This window comes from Helicoverpa armigera, chromosome 28, assembly GCF_030705265.1.
Source record: "Helicoverpa armigera isolate CAAS_96S chromosome 28, ASM3070526v1, whole genome shotgun sequence".
NCBI lineage: Eukaryota > Metazoa > Arthropoda > Insecta > Lepidoptera > Noctuidae > Helicoverpa > Helicoverpa armigera.
In genome coordinates this window covers 5694217-5720652 of record NC_087147.1, presented here as the reverse complement: position 1 = coordinate 5720652, position 26436 = coordinate 5694217, and the positions used below count along the sequence as shown (strand labels likewise).

The 26436-nt window shown below is 37.2% G+C and overlaps 1 protein-coding gene across 2 annotated transcripts in view; it reads left to right on the top strand.

The window, feature by feature from the left end:
* The window catches only part of LOC110371445 (uncharacterized), a 103337-nt gene extending 78764 nt beyond the window's left edge, over positions 1-24573 (top strand). For both annotated transcript variants that reach the window (XM_064042278.1, XM_064042279.1), the window contains exons 4-11: positions 7357-7451; positions 15436-15703; positions 16569-16685; positions 16811-16890; positions 17063-17168; positions 17482-17625; positions 18904-18985; positions 19128-24573. In XM_064042278.1, coding sequence (XP_063898348.1) covers positions 7357-7451; positions 15436-15703; positions 16569-16685; positions 16811-16890; positions 17063-17168; positions 17482-17625; positions 18904-18985; positions 19128-23734 — 5499 coding nt within the window. In that variant the 3' untranslated portion in view covers positions 23735-24573. The remainder of the gene's footprint in view (positions 1-7356; positions 7452-15435; positions 15704-16568; positions 16686-16810; positions 16891-17062; positions 17169-17481; positions 17626-18903; positions 18986-19127) is intronic.
* Positions 24574-26436: the final 1863 nt, after the last annotated feature.

The following is a 26436-nucleotide window of genomic DNA, read 5'->3' as shown; positions in this document are numbered from 1 at the left end:
TTATTGAATAACGTGAAGATTTATTGCGTTTAAAAATGTGAGGAATCATGGGTTCTTTTATACATTACTAGCTGTTTTGCCGCGGTTTCACCCGTGTTCCGAGAGAAATTCTTCCCGTATCAGGATTAAATATAGCCTATGTTATTCGAGAAGTGTAGCTTTTCTATATAATTCTTTATGCACAAGTTTGAACAATGACGGACTTAGGCGCCTTAGGCGTTTTTTTAAATTGGTTCAATCGTTTTGGAGCCATTAGGTATCAACAAAAGAAATACTCTTTATTATATTAGTTTAACAAGATAAAACAAAATCAGTTACATATATTTTCACGCAGTTTTCACCAATAGTTACCTAGTCATTCATGAGTTCAGTTTAGACATACATTTGTATGCAGGCGCAGTCAGGGCGGGCCGCTAGTGAGCAATAAATAAAATACTTCAACAATCAAACTCAATCGGAGCTCGATACGATATCAAAATGACTATAAACCCAGTTGTACATGATAAAGCATGGAGTTAAGAGCCGTCAATAGTAATGTAAACACAGAAGTTTAAGTATACACTATAGACGAAATAAATCTATACTAAAATTAAAAATCTTGTTTGTTTGTTTGCTTGCTTGCTTAAACGAGCTATTTTCAGGCTCTACTGGCTCCGTTTGAAAAATCTTGTCAGTGTTAGATAGCTTATTTATATAAGAATGCTGCTATACATATAACAGTAAACGAAGTAGCCAGTAGTCAATAGTTTTATCCAAAATAGACCTAAATTGAAGCGCCTATGAAAGACTTAATTAGTGTCACATTTGACTTGGGCCTATTAAGAAGACGTGAGACGCTAGCTTCCGCCAGCGGTTTCACCCACGTGCAGAGGAAACTACTCCACGCACCCATATCAATGTATCGATCGAAGCTAGGTCAAATATAACACTAACTAAACCTTTCATAGGCGCCTCAATTTAAGTGTATCTATACTAATATTATAAAGCTGAAGAGCTGTTTGTTTGTTTGAACGCGGCGCTAATCTCAGGAACTACTGGTCCGATTTGATAATTTCTTTCAGTGTTAGATAGCCCATTTATCGAGGAAGGCTTTAGGCTACTTTTTATGCCGGTACGGGAAGTAGTTCCCACGGGATGCGGGTGAAACCGCTGGCAGAAGCTAGTTTTGGATAAAACTATTGACTTTAACTTCTGCATTTCATTACCACACTATCGCACGTGGGCTGAGCAATCAAAATATTTTTATTTCCGTATCTACCGGCTATCGTAAAAACGCAATTCCCTATTTAATAGCTAAGGTGGGTGTGTACGGTTATTTCATATCGGTTGTGTGTACACTAACGGAGAGCGCAGACGCAGCGCAGAGCATTTTTACTGTCAAACTATTATCGACTTTGTTCTCATGGAAATAGAGTCTAAAATCAATTAACACTATTGTGAAACAAAATGCAGTGAAACTACTGCATGCGAAAGTTTTGTCAGCTAATTTTAGTTCTTATTTGTATGTAGACAAAGTCTATAATAGATTGTAGTGAAAATGTTCTGCTCTATGCCTTAGTGTCAAGTGTCGACTGTTTTACGGTTAATGGAATTTGGAAGAATTTTGGACTTAATTTTGTTTACTTATGCTAATTTTAATAGAATTTTTGGTTAGATTAATTTATTTGTATGATTTGCAAGTTTTTCTTTGAGCAATTAGGTTTTAAATTAGATTAAATAGAAAGGTTTTCTTTTAAGAATACATGAGCTTTAATACTAATTCTGGCTGTAAGTATGCTATGACAAGAAAGTAATTTTACGTGCTAGTAACACATAACCGTGGTTCTTTTCTATCCCTTTTTACCAACTTCCACTTTTGTATATCTTAAAACATTCAAAGCTTCACATATTTAGAGGTAGTTTCGCTCGTTAAAAAGTTTCAATGCAACAAAATAACCATACACATTCTTGCCATTTACAAAGTATTAAAACGTACTTAAATTCTCAGCTTTCAGCTTGAAATTAGAAAATTTATAGCTTTGTAAAGTTTATTGGAAAATCTTCAAGCGTTTCAAAATGGCGTCCGATAGTGCTGGAGAAAGATAATTACTTGTAATTAGGTTCCGAAGTAAAATGTTAAGTGCTGGAAGTTATCGAAGAGGTTGTTGAATTGTATTTAATGTATTTTATGATTTCGAGTATAAAATGTAAGGCTATGGTGAAGATATTTCTGACAGAGAAGATTTTATAAAATGAATTGATATTTTATAAGCTACACCTATTTCTGTTACTGTTCTTCTAAGATTCTCAGACGGTAACAATCAAATTAATCCTTTAGCTGACTGTTGATTTACAGTTTGCCGACAGTTAAATCAGCTATCTGTAGGGACTCTTAAAGGTAGGTAAGTATTATGCACGAAACTTTAAACCATAGTGATCTAAAACTTTACCTTGAAACTGCAGTGTCGTGCAAATTAACAGACTGATTTGTACACTGATGCAATTTAAATGTTATTTCACAAGTAAATGCTACTATAATAAAGAGGAAACATTGTTTTGTTAGTTTGAACCCTGGTCCGAAACTACAGAACCAACGTAAAAAAATCTTTCACTGTTGGAAAGCGACACTCTTCGCGATTAAAATATTTTGAAACCGCGTGAAAACGGCTAGTCCCTTATATTTATATACTTACCGCAATGTACCTAACTCTAAACATTTTTACATTCCCTTTTTAATAACTTCTGCATCACCATATGAACCCCACAGCCCACGCAAGGGCATCGTGTGAAAATCTGCGCTTGCGCTTAATAAGCATATGACAACTACTCATACATTAAAACTAAGCTCATTAACATATCGAGTGCGTGATGTATCATAATCAGACGCTATTAATACCTCGACGCCACTTTAAGATTCGTTTTCCCATAGGGTACGCACTGGGTGTGGAAACGGCGTCGTTTTTGTGATATTATCTACTATAGCTACCACATTGCGCCAGTGACTTGTGCGTTCTCTCAAGACGTGTCTCTCACTCAGACAACAAATAGACAGTACAAAACTGCAAAGGTCTATACGAGTATCTCTATGACAAATATGGGACGTGACGATTTTATGCGTGTTTTAGCTCCATTCTCTAGGCTCCTAAATCTGGCCCAAACATGAGTTTACACGTTGCTTTTGGCCATATTTCTACCCTCCACAGAGGCAATAGTCCTCTAAGTTATGTCATGTGGTAAACATAATACAAAAGGACGATAAATATGGCCTTTACTGTTAAGTTTTTGCTATGTAATAACATAAAAACCTACATTTGCAAAAATCCATCCATTCATTATTTAAAGAAATGTCTGAATAAAAACGCTCATCGAAACCACGCTTTTATTTCACCTAGTGCGTAGATGCCCATGTGCATACGCATATGAGTGACAATGGCAGTGACAATGTGGAACAAACCGGTGTCTCTGGTTGTACCACGCTACAGTGGACACAGCCTTATGAGCAAACCATTGTTTGTATTGTGCCCCGTTCAGATAGGAGCTAGTGGGCGAGTTACTGGATGATAGGGCTAATAAAATAAATATTAATTTATGTAAATACGTAAGTAGGTGCTCGATTTTATTAGTGTTTGATGCAGATAGATTTTTAGTTATTCACTTTTTATATTCTAAGCTAATTTTGGATTTTTGTAAGTTTTGACTGAATATTTTTATATACCGATTCAAGCAAAAAATAGTGCCAAAAATAAGTATATTAAGGAAACTAGGCAAAACACTTTCAACTTATCAAGCCTATAAAAACACAATTTAATCATCAAAAACAGCAAACGGAAGTACAAATCAAAATTCAAATTAAAATTACGAAGAAAGTCTCCACTTCCAGTAGATAGTCCTATAAATAATGTATAAGATGAAAGATGAAATATAATAACAACATTATCGGCCCACGAATGCCCACGATCTACTCGCGTCCGTGACAATGACTTTGGTCGATTAGGCGAGTTACTGGCGCCAGCACTGTACTGGACAGCGGCCCACGCCAGTGTTTGTTTACTAACAAACGAGGCACATGGTTCGTAGATTGTGATTTTTCGAGGAAGTCGTGTTTCGTAATGTTTTTACTGGCTTGTTTTTTTTTGTATCTGATAAATAGGAAGTGATTTTACTTATATTTAGAATATTTTTTATTTACTAACTTTGAAGAATTCGTTCCAATTTCATTCACAAATCAAAGGATGTAAGCAGTCCCTTAAATATCTTCCGATAAATATTTATTTTACTAGATTTCAGCTTAGGTTTCGCTTGCTGACTAACTTTATCTACTTACATATGAGGCGAAACATCAGTATATTACTTAAAGACAATCTGGTCTCGTATATCCGTGCTCTGAACTCGTTAAATATACTTTAATCAATCGACCACGAAGACAGCTTAGCAGACATTAAACTCGACTTATCGCTAGCTTGTACATTGACTTGTCAATCCCGCTAGCCCGTTCAAACGAGGCATGACAATCAACAGAGTTGTCATTCTACATTCGTAGAGTAGCGCATTATGAAGATAGCTAGCTAGTTCTTTCTTGCGGTGTTACTCGTGTACGTAGACTAGCAACTTATTAGCATAGAAAAAAAGCAACTATCTTTTCCTAGTTTTCAAAATTCATATGTAAACATAAAGTATATAGCCACAGTGCTTTCGTAGTTTTGGTGCATAAGTGTTTGTCTGCCTATCCACTTACGCACTATTGCACTTTGGTATTTTAGATAGCAATAGTGTAAGTCCCTTACTTTTTAATCGCGACTAAAGTTGAATAAATCCAAAGGATTCAGAAAGTAAATCACGAAAAACTACTAGATTATAACATTTGGCCTATTTAACTTCACAAAACATTACAAAATGCTGTTATTCTCAACAAGATCGTTCCATAACTGTTCATTCATGTCGTATTGAAAGCTACTGTTTAACGATTTCATTACTCGCTCGCAATACACAGATTGGGGACGCAATTTGAATATGTCGGCTAAACGGATTGCTTCAGACGAGATCATACTACTGTTATAATATTGGTTTACATTAGATATATTAGCTTGGCAATGTTGTTCCGTGGATGGGAAGACATGCTGTCTATGTCATAGACAGTCACCCATGACTCTAGACTCTATCATCATGTCCCGAGCCTTTTCCCAACTATGTTGGGGTCGGCTTCAAGTCTAACCGGATTCAGCTGAGTACCAGCTCTCAGGACTCTAGACTCTATGTCATAAAAAATTCATACGTGTTTCGGAAGACAGAATTTCGCAGTGTCTTGGAAGCTGGGAAACGTTTCGGCATACAGTAAATTCACTACACCATTGACAGTTGATAAGGGTAGTCACATTCCAGAAGTTTTGACAACTGGTATCCATGTATACGAAAGAGTACCGTTTTGCCCAGCATTGGGTTGATGATGTTCAAATTAGCAATCTCAGCCATCTTATAGCTTGTTAATCTAGTGTATTATTGAAATAAAATTGGGTTATACATATTACGCAATAAAAAAAACCTACAAATTAAAACCACCACCTAAGTAATTACTGTCACCATAATCTTTTGAAAGGCAACACTGATCAGATAAGCGTGTAGTATCGTAATGTTGCCATATACAAAACTGTGCCCAATAAGGCGAGCTTCGTGATACCTTTATCACGTTATCAGAACTTTCTAGCGCCGCCCGTGCACAGGAGCACGCGGCCAGATTACTTAGAATTAAGGCTGGGGTACACTGACGCAAAAAAAAAAACTTTTAAAAATCTCCTCTTATCTCTTTTTTTTATTAATAAAATAGGTTACAGCATAGGCTGTTCCACTGCTGGGCAAAGGCTTCCCCCATTGCCTTCCATTTTTCTCTGTCCATCGCTGTTTGTGGCCAGTCCGAGAGGAAGCTGTCCAAGTCTTCTCTCCAGCGTTTCCCTGGTCTCCCTCTAGGTCGCCTTCCATTCTCAGAAATCTTATTTCTTAATTGGGTAAAAAAGTGCTGATGATGTCCTCCTAGAGTCTAGACGTTCCAATATGACTCGCGTAACCTGCCTTGAACACCCGCTCACAAATGGCGTTTAAAAAAGTTTATCATATTGGTGTTCTGGGCATTATTATGTTGACAGATTTCAAATTAAGCATCATTGCTCGAAAGGTATGACTAAACATGACTAAATAAAAAGTATTCAAAATGTTTGCGCGTTCTGTAGTTCTATGGAATTTCTTGCCAATATTTATCTCTACTATTAGCTACTGTAACCACACATTTAGGTTATCGTTTTGATGCTTTGCTGTATATAACTTTGTACCTAGTTAATAAAAATAGTAAAATTGAAATAAAAAGATATACAGTGCATACGACACGCATATACCACACTTTCTAAGAAACATGACACTGTCCACAGACAATACAAAACCAGGATATAAAAACTGCTTTGTAGCCACTATGTAGCGCGTGACCCGTGTGTCCCGGGCCTTTGACACAAGTTCCACTAATTTGCTTTAGAAATTCGCTCTAATTTGACTCTCTCTAGCCGGAGCTACTGATATACGATCGTCCTGCCCCCTGTACACTGGAATCGTGTTAAAACCTTTTAAGTAGACCTTATAAACTTTTGTACATATGCACACATTCATTTTTATGTTGCTGGGGAATTTGTTGCACCACTTCTTCTTCCCAGCAAAAGCACATAGGAAATGGTGAAGGATGAGCGTTTTGGGAACTGTCTTTTGTTTTGACGTTCGAAAAGTGCTGATTTTGCAGCCAAGATTGAGTTTAAATAGAACTGGGCACTAACATTATTAAGCTGATGACTTTGTTTGCTTAAACTCAGGAACTACTGGATCGATTGGAAACATTATTTCAGTGTATGATAGCTCATAGACTGGAAGATGACTCCAACGTAGTTGGGAAAAGGCCCGGGAGATGATGATGTTAGATAGTCTATTTATTGAAAAAAGGTCTATGCCAAAGGTTTTGCCCTAAGGTTTGTCGAACCATACATCAATATGAGGTAGTTACATTGTGGTTATAAGAGTAACCACAGAACACAGCCACATAAGTAGGGTACGGTTAAATTGAGCATTGTTCGCTGAACCCACTGATGGATCTCGAGTATGAGGGTCTCTGCAAGTCTGCACGTAGTCAGGCTTTCTTATATTCTTGTATTTACTGGATTATTTTATTTTATAAAAAGAACTGCTATTGCGATTACATTGTTATCCAATTGTCACATTATTAATTGAGCAGAATCGGGGCCCAGTTATTGAAGGTTTACCACTGTCCTCAAAACCCTTGAGTTCCGTCCATCATCTGACAGATGCTTGTACCATGTAAGTACTAACAATTAGCTTGTCTTGTTCCAGGGATACCTGCACGTGTGGCGAAGAGAGGTGGCTTTCTCCGATGAGCAGCTCAGTGAGCTCTTCAACAATATTGAGGACATTTACAACTTTAACAGGTAAGAACAACAGTTGCTTGATTCCTGTTTGATCCAGTTGCTGGATTCATTGTACCTACTCAGCGATCATTCTGATGATCATGGCATTGACATTTAATAAAAATAAAAACTATTAATTTAGAAAAATGGTATACTTATAGTATTATTATTATATACCTTATAGTCAATTGCTAAATACCTGTCTGAAAACTATTACTCCCAAAAGTAGGGGCATAAATGTCATGACTAGGGACAGATTCACCAAGATATCAGAGAATTACCAAAGTCGCCGACCACCGAATTTTATTTGTGAGTCATTTCTGCAATACTGCAGGTTACCTAACAATACGCTTATGAAAAGACGCTTTGTTTGTTAAGGCTAAGGGCCTAAAATACTTTGTTCTTTTTAATAATCTAGGATTACTTACCCTCCTGTCCATTCACAAAATTCGAGCAATTCGCAAATTGTCGAATACCAAGCGACAATATCAGAAATCTTGACAGACGGCATAACTACTGACATCCCCTTGCTTGGCTTGCTAAAACACAATAAAAGGGGACTTCGTCACGCCCTTTATATAGTAAAAAGGGTAGGCAGAGTGACAGGCGGAACGTGGCTATATACAACATGCTTTTGGTTTTTGAAGGATTGTGTAACTAATGAAGGTTTTGACATTTCAAGTGTAGAAGGGGTCTTTAGTTTAGTTTTATATTTTTGCCGTTCTGAAGTTGGGTAGTAACTTCAGGATAGTCAAAATACTCAATACTCAATAACTTTATTGCATTCCATAATGTGTACAGGCTGGTGGGTAAAATTAAAAGAAACAATTATGGACCCTGTCGGGCACAGCAAAGTTAGTTTTTAGAGGAGAGGACGAAGAGCGCTTTTTGAACACAATAATATTGAATTAAATGTAGAAAATCTTATTATATTTAGATATTTGAGTAGGTATTATTTCTGTGTAGATTTATTTACATTTTACTTATTTATTATTTATTAAATTTGTATTCGTTTATTTATATTTTTTTAATTTATATTATAAATATTCTATACTAGCTGACCCCGCGAACTTCGTATCGTTTAAACCTTCCCTGGACCTCTACAAACATTTTAAAACCAAAAAAAGCCAAAAAATGCATGAACAGCACGTTTGGAAGGCGTAGAATGGCTTCAGCGTTATTGGCTGGCAAAGTTATATGACTAGATGTTGTCCAAAGGTTATTAAGTACTTCGAAATTAATTGTTTATTTTATGAGAAGGAGACTTGTTTAGGGAAAACCAAGATAATTAATACGACGTTTGATTAATGCAAGAATAAATACCTTACTACCGGAAAATACACAGTTCTATTTAATAACGCAAGTATCGCTGTATTCAATTATTATTGTTGTCAAAGTACAAGGAAGTATCAATGGAATTTTGTATATTCAGAAACTCAGAAATTATAGGAAAAATATATTAGTTTTGTATTGAATTGGACAGGAGGCAGGAAGGAATGCATTTTTATCTTCATATTATTATTTATTTATGTATTGTTCTAAACGGTACATTTTAATTTTTTATGACTTATAAACAATGTCTAACAAAACTATGCATATAGTTTGTCTGTTGGATCAAAATTATTTATGGTATTAATCACTAGGACCTTATAGACTATGTATATTATTAGTATATTATATCAGTAGCTTGATATGTATATTAAGTACGTAAGTATGAATAGAGTAGATAATACATATAAGGTAAAACCTATAGTAAGTAATGTAGATAGGAGAAGAACTCTAGCTAGTCCTTTAATATTGGTTTGTTCCCACTAGTTCTACTGCTTAGTTCTACCGTAGAACTAATGGGAACTTTTTTTCCCACTAGTTCTACTATTTGAGGTGTAACAAAATAGTAGAACTAGTGGGAATTATGGTTTTTATTGGTATTCCCACTAGTTCCACTGAACATTGACAGTAGAACTAATGGGACATAATTTTGTTCTACTAGACAGAAGAAGTACAGTCGACGGCCGATAGTTGTGATTTTTTTCAGAGCTCAATATCGATAGCAGTCAGAATAACTTAGATTTTTTTCATGAATTTCAACAAAAATCAAATGTTTTTCTTTAGAAAAGTACTAGGACAGCAGAAATGAAGAGGAGCTAGTAAATCTTTTTTGTTCATCCAATTTTATAGCACCTCTGTGGTGGTGTTTAAAAATCAGACATTGATAAAAAAAAACACGCTTTAAAAAGTTAGTTTAATGTGAGTGTTGTGTTGGAAATTGAAGAATTGTTTCTTTTAATTTTACCCACCAGCCTGTACACATTATGGAATGCAATAAAGTTATTGAGTATTGAGTATTGAGTATTGAAACTAACAGTCTTTTTCAAAAAGTTAAACATCGGTTGAACACTTGTCTAAGTAAAGTGTGGCTACAAAAGGGACTTTAGTTCAACGTCATAATTTGTAAAAAAATTGACAAGTGTTCAACAGATGTTTTTTTTTAATTTTTTAAAGCTTGTTTTTAAACTATTATTTTTATTTGTTTTTTTTTGTCTTATTCATAGGGCTGCAATTCAAACAGTCAATCAGCAAATATTTTTAAATAATTTCAATACTACATAAATTTTGTATAATTTAATGTAGAATTGAAAATGAATATCAATATCTGATTTTTAAACAACACCACAGAGGTGTTATAAAATTAGATGAACAAAAGGATTAACTAGCTCCTCTTTATTTCTGCTGCCCTAGTACTTTTATAAAGAAAAATATTTGATTTTTGCTGAAAGTTATGAAAAAAATCTAAGTTTTTCTGACTGCTATCGATTTTGAGTTCTGAAAAAAATCACAACTACAGATTACCCGACACGGCGAGATGTCACCCAGGCCGTCGACTGTACTTCTTCTGTCTAGTAGAACAAAATGTCCCATTAGTTCTACTGTCAATGTTCAGTGGAACTAGTGGGAATACCAATAAAAACCATAATTCCCACTAGTTCTACTATTTTGTTACATCTCATATAGTAGAACTAGTGGGAAAAAAAGTTCCCATTAGTTCTACGGTAGAACTAAGCAGTAGAACTAGTGGGAACAAACCTTAATATTTTCGAAAACAGAACATGTGTCGTCAAAACCGCTGTCATAAAGAATATTTTTACTTTTTCTACATGGATCCCCTAAACGTTCTTCCATAGAGGGTGTTAAAATAATAGCAAGGGTACTTTTGGGAGGGTTACGCTATACAAAAGAGTTTCGTGTGTGCGTACTTACATATTGCTAAGATAGTGTATATGTGTGATTATTATACAGGCTGTTAGTTTATGACGAACCAAAAATGTATATGAGGCATCTGTTGTATGTGAGATAAAAACAAAAATAGGATACACTTCAAAACTTAAAAGTTTTCTTTCTATGATTTTAAAGGTAGTGTAAAAATCAGATTAAAAAGAACCTTGACATGCCTAAAGGTAATCAAGTAATGAAAATATTATATTTATTTTCTCATTTAATTAATAACTATTAAATATAGGTAGAAACGAATCTAACAGCCTTATTATAAAAATCTCTAATCATCTTCTAAGCATCATTTTAACTAATCACTACTTAAGACTTTAAGTAGTGATTAAGACATGCTTAAGCAACTTCATGTTTGTAAGTAAGGCTGTAAATTATTTAAGTTACACCCTGTATAATGTCATCAATGTGTGTGTTCTAACATCTAAGTGTGTGTGGTCTCTTTTTGCTCAACGAGTGTAATTTCTATACAGTATAGAATTACTTATTATATTATTATGTTCTATGCTAAGTGCGGTTTATTTTACGACGAAACTTACATCATAGAGGAACCTGTAATTTTAAGGTACCTATCGGATATCTTTGTATGTTTTTTTAATATGTTATTTCCGGTACACACGAGGTCATTTTTGTTATTTAAAGTATTGAGTTACATACTTGGTTATTGATGTTTAATCCAAAGTAGAAGCATACAGTACAAAGACCATACACGGTCTATCGTAGAAGCAAAATCTATCTACTCAAAAAGCAAAAATAAAATAATGTTCTTAATAAAGATAACATTAAAGCCTATATTAGAAAATAAAGGAAAACACATTCAACACTTTCCACTTTTCTTTGTCGCTGTCGGCTAAAACCAGTCATATTCATTCTTACCTACTTACTTGGCTTCAGCAGAATATCGTGGTTTTTTATAATTTAAAGAAGCGATGAATCAGTGAATTAGTTACTTGGTAAAACAGAAGCTATAAGACGCTTGTAATTGTGGTCAATTTAACGGCCGACTGGTTTGAAACATAACCAATTGTTTTACAAGCATTATCATGCAAATCTTGATGATGACGCTACTTGAATTTAAGTAAAAAAATACACAATTACATATAGTATGAAACAGCCGAGGAGTTTGTTTGCTTGCTTGAAACCTCTAATCTCAGGAATTACTGTTCTGGCTGTAAAAATGACTTCACTGATAATAGCCCTTTTATCGAAGAAACCTATAAGAAGGCTACTGTTAATACTAGCGTGCGGATTAGTTCCCATGGGATGTTGGCGAAAAGCTGGCTGAAATTAGCTGCGGTCCACCATAATAGACTTTTATGAGAATGATATCTATTACGAAGTAGTAATACGAAGAAGGTTTCATCTTTTAATCACTTATTAAATGGCATAGAAACATACGGGCAGAGAAGTTTTGAGCAAACCCGCTCATAACTTTCTTAAGAAAGTCTTTGCCGTATCAGCTTAGTAGGTAAACTTAATTTTTCTTTCAAATAAATAATTCTACACAAGAAAGTTAGATACTATATCCTTTTTTTGTGTCCATAAGTATAATAAGTCACGTAATAAGTCACGTATAATAAGATGAAAAAAAATCTGACCATCTATACAGTCCGTTCAGAACTGTCTCCGTGTCCGTTCAGTCTTTCGCTCTCATGCGTTTTCCCCTCTTTCAACAATTCAACATCTTAAACACATAAACTTTCTGGACAGTCGGGTAAAAGAGGCTTGTAAATATCAGCCGCGTCGTGTCCATACAAACCACCTTCTCGTATGTTTCCACCAGGTGTCGAACGGCAATTAGTGCCCCATAACGCATACCCGACCTGCATTCCAACATGCATGACGTAACAGAGATGACTTAACCTGAGCTTTAATAACTTAATAGTTATTTCTTATTGTGTTATTTGTTAGTAAACATGACCTATTTCATAATCTAATGCCTAGCCATTTAACAAATATTGGGGTCGACTTCCCATCCAATCCAAAGCATGTTTTGAGCAACGATTGCCTATCAGACCTCTTGAACTAAATTTGTCAAGGGGCTCTGGTTGGTTTCCGACCACCCGTAGGGACTGTCGGCTATGTTGAAAATAAGCCAGGACCCATAAATAGATTTTCTGAAAAATGGAGGAACTCTTTATGACATAAATGGTTACTCATACACGGACCGAATTATTGAGAACTGATCTAAATAATATCAATACCACATTAAAATTATAGAAATTTGATTCCCACAAACAAATCATGATTTATATCCATACATATTGATTTACAACCACCAATTTCGTTTTGCATATAACATAATAATATACAATACGAACTAATTCATAAATATTAGAAAGTAAAGCAGTAGGCGTTGAAAACATATGAATTGACTTCTCAACGAATATATATTTTTCCGTAAAATATTCACACCTACACGGACCATCTAGTTTATATCACTTTTGGCCTACTTGGACATGTATTTACATACACAAGTCTTTATAGACTAGCTGTATCTTGCGGTAGGAGGTCAGATCGCACTGGTACTCAGCCGCATTAGGTGAGATTGGAAGCCGACCCCAACATAGTTGGCAGCTGGGGAGTTTGTTGCTCCACTTCTTCTTCCCAGCAAAAACACATACGAAGTGGTGAAGAGTGGGCGTTTTGGGGGCTGTCTATTGTAAATTCCTGACGTTCAAAAAGTGCTGTTGCAGCCAAGTTTGAATAAATGATTTTTGATTTTGATTTTGAAAAGGCTCGGAAGATGATGTATCGCTTTTGTCTGAATTCCAAGGGGACTTATGCGAGCACCCATATAAATAGTCAGTCTACCATAGTAGATATTTATGCTAACTAGCGCCGAAACAATTTTTCCATTAAGAATAGTAGTAGTAGTTCTTGAGACAAAGCGTTCAACCAACCAAACGAACAAACTCTTCAGCTTTGTAATACACATACACCGATTGGTAAAGATAACTATAATTACATACAGCTTAATAAAATTTGTCTTACGTGTAGATTTCCAACGAGACTAAAGAATTTCAACTAGAAAGTAAACGAAAGCTTTCCTAACAAGAATTACAAAATCAACTTACCTCTACCTCTATACAGCAAAACATTTTAAGCACACATTTTGCCTTTTCTCGTCACATAAGTCAATAAAACAGCAAAACTATAAACCTCACCTTTTGTTAAGGCACGTATTGTACGCCGCGCATGTAAAAACAATGCAGGGCTTGATAGGGTCGCTCGGGTTACATGACCTTAGAAGTCATGATTGCCTGGTACCTTAGAAACGAGTCGTTAACTCAATTTGAAAGAAAAAAGGGCCTAACAGCGTCTTTTATATACGTAACTTACGACCTTTTTAAATCGGTTGCTAGAAGTAAACTTTTTGCATTCATTCGTAAAACGTGTAGGCGGATTAATTCTGGTTCTAATACGGAATGAGATTTATTTCTGACCATTAGTATTTCTAAGAACTTTGATTTCCGATCTGCAAAAAGTTGTAAATGTTTAAGAGTGTCTAAGCATTGCATGGTTTTATTAAAGTCGTAAAAATTTAGCCGGATATTGTTTTCATGTTAATTTGGTTTATACTGTTCCTGTTTGATTCTTGGCCGGTTTCTGAGCACCTTTGTCGGTACATCTACAACACATCATAAAAAAATATCTGTCCTTTAATATTTTCGTTCACCTTTACTATTCAAGTCTAAAATCGCCGATCCGATCTTGACCGCACTTAATAATAAACAGCTACACGGACGCTTCTTCGGGGCTCTTCATGGCCCCGATGTAGACTTCAATGCGTCCGTATCTTGGCTACGCTTCGGTGACTTGTTTGGAGAAACCGAAGGGTTTGTATGTGCAATTATGGACGAAGTTATCCTTACGAATAACTACCGGAGATATATCGTGAAAGACGGGACGGTTGACATATGTCGGGCATGTCACCATCCGGGTGAGTCTATCAGACATATTATATCTGGTTGTTCTCGTTTGGCTAATGGTGAATATTTGCACAGACATAACCAAGTGGCCAAGATTATCCACCAGCAGCTTGCTCTGCAATACAACCTTGTAGACCTTGAGGTACCGTACTACAAGTATGCGCCCGACCCAGTTCTCAAAAAGGACCATATCACGTTGTACTGGGATCGATCTATCATCACTGACAGGACTATTGTAGCCAATAAACCTGATATTGTGGTGATAGATCGATTAGCGCGCCGCGCGATGATAGTCGATGTCGCTGTTCCGCATGACGAGAACCTTGTGAAAGCTGAGAAAGAGAAACAAATAAAGTATCTCGACTTAGCGCACGAGGTTGTCGCCATGTGGGGTGTCGACGCGGCTGTTGTTGTGCCGATTGTCGTTACGGCCAATGGTTTAATAGCCAAGAGCCTCGACGAACACCTCAGGAGGCTCTCGTTGGGCGGCTGGATCAAGGGACTGATTCAGAAGGCAGTACTCCTTGATACGGCACGTATTGTGAGGAGGTTTCTGTCTCTGGGACCCTAACCACCGGTACCTTGGACCCTGTGCCCGATATCGGTGGCAACCTATTTTTTATATTTTTAAATGTTTTTTATTTTTATATTTAATATTTAAAAATGTAAATTATATGTTTAAAAATAAATAAATGAAGATAAAAACGCTCACTCCTTCTCTGTATGAGAAGAGCCCACAGTCCTACGGCGTCAATAAGACTTATGATAATGAAATGTTTCTCCTTTTTCAGATCGCTTTGTGCAGAACTCAACACTTGCAGACTAGACGCAACATGCATCGCCCGATGCTTCGTCAAGAACACTGCTGGGTTCTCAGTCTACACGTCCTACTGTACTGGATACCCTCGAACCATGGAGCGATTGGCAGCCCTTGCTTCAGAGCCAGCCAGTGCTCGGGAGTTTAGAGAGAGGCAGATGGCCTTGGGACATATGCTGCCTCTAGCTTCTTACTTGTTGAAGCCGGTGCAGCGGATTTTGAAGTACCATTTGCTGTTGCAGGTTGGTGTCTTGAATTGTATTCTCTTGTGGATAGTAAATATATGGGAACTGATAAACATTGATCAGCATTAACAGATCATTGTCAATCTAAACTTTAAACAATCAAGGGTACCAAAATGTATATACATTATTTTTTATTTGCATACTTACACAAAATTCGCTGACCTTGTTTAGTAATAATGCAAAAACAATGAAAGTTAGAATACCATACCAGTATTATGAATACCATCTAAACTGTTGAAAATTGCAACATTCGATGTACAAACTGCACGTGCATAAAACCTGTTTACATTTCCAACTTTAGTAAATATGCTCATATTAGGACTACGCCAACCATACGCAGAATAAAATAAGACTCAGATTCTCACACGACCTTCAGAACAGCTTTAAACATATAAATATACGGACCTATTCGTATTGGATTACGAAAATAGTGTTAGAATCATTTGGGCTGAACTTTATTGTCGATAACCTTTTTGGTCTACTACGACCTACTACGTGCTTACGATCTACAAAATCCTTGTAGTAAAGTGAAAGGATTTATTTGTATCGTTTTCAAATTGAAACCATTAACGTAAATTTTCGATTGTATATATATATAGTGAGCTCCTGCTTTGAAAGTAGCTTTGAGGTATTCCTCAAGGAACGGTCTTTGAAAAATTCTCTCATTTTTAGTTAATCCAAATATAGAGGTAGGCTTTTTATCAGGGTGTTCAGAGTATTTCTCAGGATGCGGTTGCATTCATTATCTCCATATAATTTCCTCTAGTTCTGGGTTAAACTCTACCGTTGTACCCCCAAGTCACCAAACATGCTTTCCCTCGATGTAAAATACTTAAAAGAAGATCAACACTTACAATTACAGAATGTGGTAAAGCAGTGCGCGTCTCGAGAGACAGAGTACGCGCTGCTGAAGATGACGGGCATCGCACAGCACATCGACGACATGAAGCGAAGACACGAGCATGCAGTCAGGGTGCAGGTCAGTGAACCAACCTTTTGCTCAAATTCTTTGGAATTCTTTTGAATGAGAGTAAAGTAAGTGCACATAAATGCTGGCTTTATTCTTCACTATTGCAAATATTAAATGGTTCATTATTATTCTAGGAGATCCAATCACTGCTGTACGGCTGGAGTGGACCGGACCTCACCACGTACGGAGAGTTGTGTGCCGAAGGGACATTTAGGTAAGTCTTAGCTTTTGTGTTTTAATTATGGGCAGCAGCTAAGTATTATTGACAAAGGATTAAGTTAGAACTTGTAGAATTAAACATAATACCCCCTTGGCACCATCTAAATTTATCTTACCTTACCTTAAACTAAACACATTTTCTATATTTCTGACATGTTGTGTTACAGAGTATTCGGCGCGAAGGCAATGCGTCACGCCTTCCTCTTCGACAAGATGCTGCTCGTCACCAAGAACAGAGAGGACGGCATACTGGCATACAAGTCACATATCATGGTCAGTCACAACAATTTTTGATCGAGATATATATTGTCCTAGGTTTCCTGTCCTGTAAATAGCAGCGGCCTTAATATCGTTCCTTGTGGAACTCCGAATTAATTAATAGACAACTTAACGATTATTTTAGTTTCGATGCTATTTGGCAAGATTGATTCGATAAATCTGATTTGAACAACTGCCAAGTAAAAGGCTTTCGTAACTTTCTTATAGTCAGTCAACAGGAATCGAATGATCTATGTAATCAAATGCTTTATTTAAATCTGTGTTCTTATTGAGTAAGTTCTAATATAATGTGACGTTTTCCTTCCAGTGTAACAACATGATGCTGGTGGAGTCCATAGCGGGAGCCCCGCTGTCGTTCCACGTGATCCCGTGGGACGCGCCGCGAGCACAGCTCACGCTGCAGGCGCGCTCGCCGCGGCACAAGCGGGAGTGGACGCTGCTGCTCAAGCGGGTATGTATTATGTGTTCCACGTGATCCCATGGGACACAGCTCACGCTGCAGGCGCGCTCGCCGCGGCACAAGCGGGAGTGGACGCTGCTGCTCAAGCGGGTATGTATTATGTGTTCCACGTGATCCCATGGGACACAGCTCACGCTGCAGGCGCGCTCGCCGCGGCACAAGCGGGAGTGGACGCTGCTGCTCAAGCGGGTATGTATTATGTGTTCCACGTGATCCCATGGGACACAGCTCACGCTGCAGGCGCGCTCGCCGCGGCACAAGCGGGAGTGGACGCTGCTGCTCAAGCGGGTATGTATTATGTGTTCCACGTGATCCCATGGGACACAGCTCACGCTGCAGGCGCGCTCGCCGCGGCACAAGCGGGAGTGGACGCTGCTGCTCAAGCGGGTATGTATTATGTGTTCCACGTGATCCCATGGGACACAGCTCACGCTGCAGGCGCGCTCGCCGCGGCACAAGCGGGAGTGGACGCTGCTGCTCAAGCGGGTATGTATTATGTGTTCCACGTGATCCCATGGGACACAGCTCACGCTGCAGGCGCGCTCGCCGCGGCACAAGCGGGAGTGGACGCTGCTGCTCAAGCGGGTATGTATTATGTGTTCCACGTGATCCCATGGGACACAGCTCACGCTGCAGGCGCGCTCGCCGCGGCACAAGCGGGAGTGGACGCTGCTGCTCAAGCGGGTATGTATTATGTGTTCCACGTGATCCCATGGGACACAGCTCACGCTGCAGGCGCGCTCGCCGCGGCACAAGCGGGAGTGGACGCTGCTGCTCAAGCGGGTATGTATTATGTGTTCCACGTGATCCCATGGGACACAGCTCACGCTGCAGGCGCGCTCGCCGCGGCACAAGCGGGAGTGGACGCTGCTGCTCAAGCGGGTATGTATTATGTGTTCCACGTGATCCCATGGGACACAGCTCACGCTGCAGGCGCGCTCGCCGCGGCACAAGCGGGAGTGGACGCTGCTGCTCAAGCGGGTATGTATTATGTGTTCCACGTGATCCCAAGGGATGCGTCGAAGCCTGCTGGGGCTGCGGAATTGTTGGAAGGAGTTACTGCGACCCTTGCACACAAAAAATATGGTGGGATTTAGCCAGTAAGAGTTTGACCATGCACCTACAGTGGGAGACCTAACAAAAAAGTGGTGTAAATCATTTGAAAAATTGAAAAAAAAAAACTTAATTCCCTGAGTAGGTTCAATGCATGGTGGAAGTGTAATAGTTCAATAAACAAGAACATCTCTAATTATGAATTGTAAATTGCAGGTGATCCTGGAGAACTATAACGCAGTAATCCCGTCGCATGCGAGGCAGCTCGTCATGGAACTTGGACAAAACAAAACTGATGGTAAGCATTCTAAAAACATACAAAACATGTAACACTAAACTTGTAACACAAAACAATTAAAAAAAACATAATCATTAATATTCAAGCCACATTCATTTAGCTTGAGCTTTATTTAAATTGCACTTTTTTATTTATTTTGCAGATGACATGCTAGCAGAGAAATCCCACAACTTAATAACTCAAGCATCGATGAGGAAACAGCTGTCAGCCCCAGAGTACCTCGAAAAACGCAAACTAGAAAGAGAAAGAAGAAAATCCTTCGAGAACGGCACTCGAGGGAGACTTAAAAAGGGCAATAGAAAATACACTATACCCAGTTCCAGAGCCGAAAGTCAGGAATGTGACTGTCCTCAAGTTTCAGTAGAAAAAGGCATTGACTATACTTGTGAAAGCTGCTATGTTGACTTATGTTCTGAATGCGAAACAGAACTCAATAAAGGTAAAAGAGAAGACAAATGCAATTGCAGACACGATGACAATCTTCTAGGAGAGAAATGCCCCGAATGTGATAGAGCACTACATTACATAGATTCAGGTAGCGCTGAACACTTAGAAAGAAAACAATCTGCCTGCAAATGTTCCGACTTCAAATCATCACAGGAGAGTTTCGGTAAAGAGTTCAGCAATTCATTAATTAAAACACGAGGGTACCACTCTTCTGATAATATAATAGGATATACTGAAAACAACAAAAGTAAAGATGATTTAAGTGACACTAACAACTCTTTAACTAATGTGAGACCAATACAAAAAACTTGTTTAAAATGCGCCAAAATCAAAGAAAATATTGTTACTGATTCATCTAGTACTATTCATTCTAGAAGATCTAGGTGTAACGATACTGAGAAAACTAAAACAGATACGTTAAGGTCTAAATCTAAAGATGACCCACAGAGATCTAAATTATCCAAAATAGGAACTTGGCGACGAAAGTCTGAACCAGGCCTACAACAAAATATGATCGGAATTGTAATGAAGAAATCTCAGGAAAGTGACAATGAAAGAGAAATAAGAGGAAATGAGAAGATAGAATTTGAATGTAAAAACTGTGGCTCAAATAAAATAACAAAGAAACTTAGGGCGAGTGATGGGACAATCATTTCTGATCCAGAAGTTGATAGCAGAAAACGTACCGGTCCTCTGAAACCTGCAATTGAAATAAGAATGTACAACACGAAAAATATACCAAAGAAGATTTCTAAAATTAAAAAGAATAGAGCTAAAGGTTTACGGTTGGGGTCCGATACAACTGCTAAATTCTACGCTGACTTTTCCACCGATGTGTCAACAGAGAACATTCTACACATATCCGAATCTAATGACAGTTTGAATGTTGATAAACCTAAAGACACAACAATCCCTGTACCTGAAACTATTAGCAAAGACGAAGATATTGATGAAGAAACTTACAAGAAACTAATAGAAAAGACGGATTCATTCAAAAAGAATGAGTTGGAGAAAGTAAAGTACTTAAATAAGCAGAAGGTGATAAATGAAGGCTCAGAAGCTGAAGATAAGGCATGTGAAATTGAGACTAAAGATGAAGTAGTAGAAAGCTGTGAAGAAGTAGAACAACCTCTAGAACAAATAATTTCACAGTTACTTATGCAAAATAGGGAGTTCCAAAAGCTAATAAAAAAGCAACAACTAAGAAACACAGCTCAGAGACGACATCAGAGGCTTATGAAGTCTCATTCAAATCCCGAACAAGTTATATTAGCGAAGAACCTAGAATCAAGCCAATTAAAACCTAAATATGGACGGCAGACCTCGGAAGATTTAGAAGCAAATAAAAATAATGTTGAAGAGAACGAAAATGAGACTACAACAAGTTCTAGAACTGAGTTCACTGAAGAAATAGATGACGACCACATTTACGAAACGTTACGAGTCGACAATAGAATAGATGAAAGCCTACATTCTTTGAATACAAAGAGTAAAGTTATTCAGCACAATGTTCACGTCGGCAGACCAAAACGACTGCCTACGCCTCCAAATAATGATGATGTACCTGAGAACTCTCATCACGTTGGCCCTGATTCTGACTACGTTTACTTATCGTTCGACAAACTTAACAAATTACAAGACACTGAAGGAATTTACGACGTTCCAGTAAGATCTCCCGAAAAAGTCGATAGGAACTCGGATTATTATGTCACAATGGAGAATAAGGGACCAATCATTACTGAAAACGTTTACGACTCACTAATAGAAGTTTGCAGGCGGAAGAAAGATGTCCCAAACGATTTACCCAGCGATTACTTACCGATGAGTCCAGACCAACAAAGTCCCAACACTCCTGAGATCTGGCTAAGTAGACAGAAAGAACATTTCAACGTTTCAAGAGATCGAAAATCAGGTTCGTTACCTAGAAGCTTTCAAGTAGTAACGAGTAATCAAGAAGAAACTAATCTTGTTACATTTAAATGCAAGCCTAATAGTAATAGCAAAACATATTTAAATAGGGATGGTAAAGTAATGAGCACGGATAGACCATACACAATAGCCTCTGATCAAAGTGAAATTAATTACGACGACATGAGTGCAGGAGACATGATTAAGTTCAACAACTCAAAAACTAGTGAAACAGATTTCGCTCAGAACATAAGTCAATCAACATTGGAATTGGAGGAAGAAATTGATAGATGCTATAAAAGTAAATTCGAAGATTTGAATCTCGATAAGAATAAAAATGAGAATCTTTTGACGGTTTCTCAGCCCAACTTGAATATCTCTACTACATCGTCCTGCGAAGTTTTGCCTTTGGAACAGAATGATGACAGTAAGTCTAATGATATTGAAGCTATTCATCCAGAACACAAAATTTATAAGCCAACATCGAACATGCTTTCCCTTAAAAATGTGCTGAGTCGCTTCAAAAATAAGACTCCGAACAAGAGCAATGATGACGCAGAAATTAACGCGAATGATCACAGCAGTCCTGATAGCACTAAATCCGATCTCAAAAGTCCGTCAAGTGAAAAAAGACCAAACTTGAACCCTAGAAGCTACTCTAAGAACCTTTTGCAAAGATTCAGGAGTATAATTGGTGACGAACATACTGATGATAATCAAAATAAACCTGAGGTTGTAAGCAAAGTTCTACACACTGAAGATCTGCAAAATAATTTGATTAAAAGCGATATTAAAGTTGTAATAACATCGACAGACACAAGTCCTACAACTTCAACTATAGTTTACGCAATTAACAATGAGTTGCTCAGCAAGAGTGTTTGTGAAAATAGCACGATGTCTGAAAGTCAGAATGAGAAGAGCAATCTAGACGCTTTATCTCTTAGTTGCGACAATATCAACCAAAAACCAGAAATCCATCGACCGACATACGAGAAAAGTGTCAGTATGGTGACAAGCATATCCAGCTCAGTTGGATCGCCATCCAAATCAAATAATAGTTCCTACCAAAGCTTGAACAAGCTGCCTATATACATGCAAGGAAGCAAACATTTAGGCGCCAGAATAGCTCAATCAGATTACGTAGATCCAATGACTCTATCTAGCGATAAATCTCCACTTAAAACGGTCAATGTACTTATTAATAAAAATGCCGTGAGACCTGATAGTTTATTTTCTAATTCTTCATTCGTGACGTCATCGAGCGAGGGAGCGTATCAAGATATACAAAATAAAGGAAACGCTAATCAAAATATTTTAGAAACTAAAGAAGGAACACAACAGTCTGTACATACGAACTCTGATGAAAGTTACTATGAGAAATCATTTGAAAAGATTGAACAAGTGACTGATGAAGATGTATTTAGAGATTCTGCAGTATATTCTGATCAGGAAGACGTAGAAGATACGAAAATTGAAATTGTAGGTAAAGATAAGATAATAAACAAGACTGTTACTAAAGTAGAGAGCGTGAAACGGAATAATTCATTCAAATCGCAGAAAACAACGATAACTACTACAGTGAACGAAAAATGTAACAAGCAGACGCGCGTAGTGGTGACTACTAACAAAACAGCGAATATTGAACGTGTTAATAGTAAAATAGAAAAGGTTGTGAAACCAAAAATAGCTCCACCTGTGCCCACGAAGCCCAAAATAAATCAGATACCAAATGCTTCTCCCATCGTACAGATCAAAACTGCCTCTAAAACATTAGCTAGAAGCTCGGAACAATCTTCATCCTCAGAATCGGTGAACATGAAAACTATCAAACGAAATGTGAACTACAGACCAGCAGTAGTAAGATCAGAATCTATTCCTCCAAATGACAAACCAAACGCAGTTGAAGATAAAATGGCCAAAAGTGATATTCCAAGTAAAGTTAGCGAAAAGACCGATACAGTAGATAATTCTGACGTTAAAACAAAACCTCAAGGAAATATAGAAATTAAAAGACTTAGCTTCGAAAGAGCCAGCCTTGATTCGGCGACCAGAAAACTAAGATCAACAAACGAAGTGAAGAAATCTTTGCTAGAGCAGCCGAAAACATCTAAATCTGTCTTGGAAAGGCGAATGGAGATCGAGCAACTATCTAAAACTAATATAAAACCGAATACTAACGTAAAAAAGCCGGTACAGGCAGCTAAACCAAAGTCTATTACAACGAAAGTAGCTAATTTCGAAAGAAGCGTCAGTGAGATTTCCGTGAAAGAGAAAACTGTATCCAATCCTTGTACTGATAAAAACATTCCTAGTAGAAGTAATTCTGAAGATAGACCAGAAATTGATGATGCGAAAGGCAGTTGGGTCAAACAGGTTGTCAATAAATTTCAATGAGCTTACATGAGTGATATTTTTGCATTTAAACTACGCCTTCTAACGGCCAATCTGTAGAAAGAATCTATGGTAGATTGGTCAGTTTTTAATCCGTCGTCATGTGTGACATCTGAGAAGAGTAGGCATGTTTTTAATTACGTAAATATTTGTATTCGTATAAATATTTTTTATGAAATTGTATCTCATTTAGAAATTAAACCAATGTTAAAAAATAATTTTGTCTCCTTGTATGTAACACGGTGTCACATAACTGACAAGACTTGATTAATAATTCCGTCTCTTTTTGTACTCCCAAGTTTTGAATTCCGTCAACTTAAATGTAGCTTAACTTAGTATAATATAGTACGACGCTGATTTTTAACGATACTGGTTTTATAAGTATCTTATTCGATCAAAAATCGTATCTAAGCTTAAGCCCCCAAAAATCAACGTTGTACTTTATAATCTTAGGATTATAATAAATAATTGTTAATCATTATTGTAAATAATCTCCTATCAAACCTCCTTGAGCTTTGATATCTCGTGCCATAGACAATGAATTATATTTTGGCAAAGACATCACTACGCACAGTCTTCACGTGTATATAATCTGTGGAAATGCTTATTTTGCTATAAATTGTATTTATTCAAAAAGTGCCATTGCGATATTAGACGAGTATTTTATAATTTAAAAAGAAAATTATTTTGTTTCGTGCAATTGAATAACGATCTACTTAAAAGTATTTATTTTTTGTTTAATAGACACTAAGTTTTGTTGTGTAGCTACTAACACCAAAAAGTAGAGAAGATTGTTTTAGTATTATTTTTTTTACTAATAAATAAATTTATTCAATAATAATTGGATGTTTAATTGAATACTAGCTTTAATTAGCCCCAACGCATGTATCATAAGATACCTACTTCGAAGGTTTCTTCAAACATACACGATAGTTTGCGTACCCACATCTCCAAGGAGAAACTTCTCAGGACTGGATATATAAAGCTTACGACCATATCGAGTATACCTATATCATGCTCTATCCCAAATTTCATTATAATTGGGTCAGTCGTTTTGCAATGAAACTGTGGAATGTGTGAAATCAAGTTTAAACGTTTGTTTTTCCAAATAAAATAAAACCAATCGGTTACCTACCTTTACTACTAGCTTTTGTTTTTTTTTAATTACCCAGCTCTTTGTAACGAAATAGTAGGTAAATGTGCCTACTACACAGGTATGTCGCGAAAACCTGAATACCATTATAGACTCACTCAAGATAATTAATTAATAGACCTCGATGGCGCAATGGTCTCCACGCCGGGCTGCCGAACCTGAGGTCCCGGGTTCGATTCCCGGTTCGGTCGACATTTGTGTGATGATCATGCTTGTTGGCCGTGGTCTGGGTGTTACTATATTTATGTAGCTATACGTAGTTTATCAGTTGTGTTAGCACCCATAACACAAGTTAATTAATAACTTACCATGGGGCTAACCGACCGTGTGTGAAAAGGTGTCCCGACATTAATTAATATTACTTTGACCGACATAAAGTGGTTTCCTCATGTCGAGAAACCACGAAAATATTTACATCTACATACATACAATTCATACCTATATCTCATAAATACAGGATTACATAAAAGCCATAACATATTCAAACCACAACAAACTTTGTCATACTCATACATAAACCCAAAACCTGTAAGAAAAGCCTTGTAAACGTAAAAAGACAACGGCGTTGGTCACGCGATCCCGACGCTTGGGGTCGGCACTGACTTACACCGACACCAGATATTATCGGAAGAGTTTTACGTAGTTTCTTTACTACGTTGTTGACGAATTCGAAATTCTGGTAGTGACAGAATCATAATCAAATGTAGCGAAATGCATGTCAGAGTGAAAAATAGCACTTTTCCATCTTCATATTCATATTCATATTCATATTATTTATTTGCATTCCACAATGTATCTTCAAATATGCTAAAAAAAATATTATGTTGCTCAATGTGAGACAGTCCCCAAAAATTCATAATCTTCACTACTTCCTTTTAGTTTTTGCTGGGGTGAAGAAGTGGGGCAACCACCTCCTACGCAACACATGCATTAGGCTAGGCCCATTTCCACCGAGAACATAAACGTTAGTTTTTTTCAAACAACTATGTACTTCCAAAATTAAATGCGAATCAATTATTTTAAGAACAACGGATTTTCGGACCAAGTCGACATGCGACATCTTTATATATACAATTTCTACATATGTATTCGTAAATTATATTTTACTCAGAAACGAAAATAAAATACAAACTAATAAGCAATTTCAAACTAACCACAACAATAATAGAAAAAAAAAATCACCCCAAACAAAGTCATTAGCTTTGAGCCTAATAAGAAAACTACGCTCCGTATTTTTTTTCAACAAAAATTAAAAACATATTAAATACATACCTTAATTTACATAATTTCCGTAAACGTAACAAAACTACGTGGATCTAATTATGCGGATGAGTCAGAGAACGTAAAACGCTATGATTTGTGGTCCCTGCCGCCATTTTGTCGCGTGATCACGAATGTATTTTCCCTCCAAAAAGTTATTAGCTCGTCTTCGATGCACGCTAGACACTGCCTGTCGCGTAGTTCGGGAGCTTGAGGGTGATTTTCATTTTCATTGCGTAGGTATATAGTTTCTTATTTAAGTGAACTTAAGATAGTCCTTGTATACAGGCTA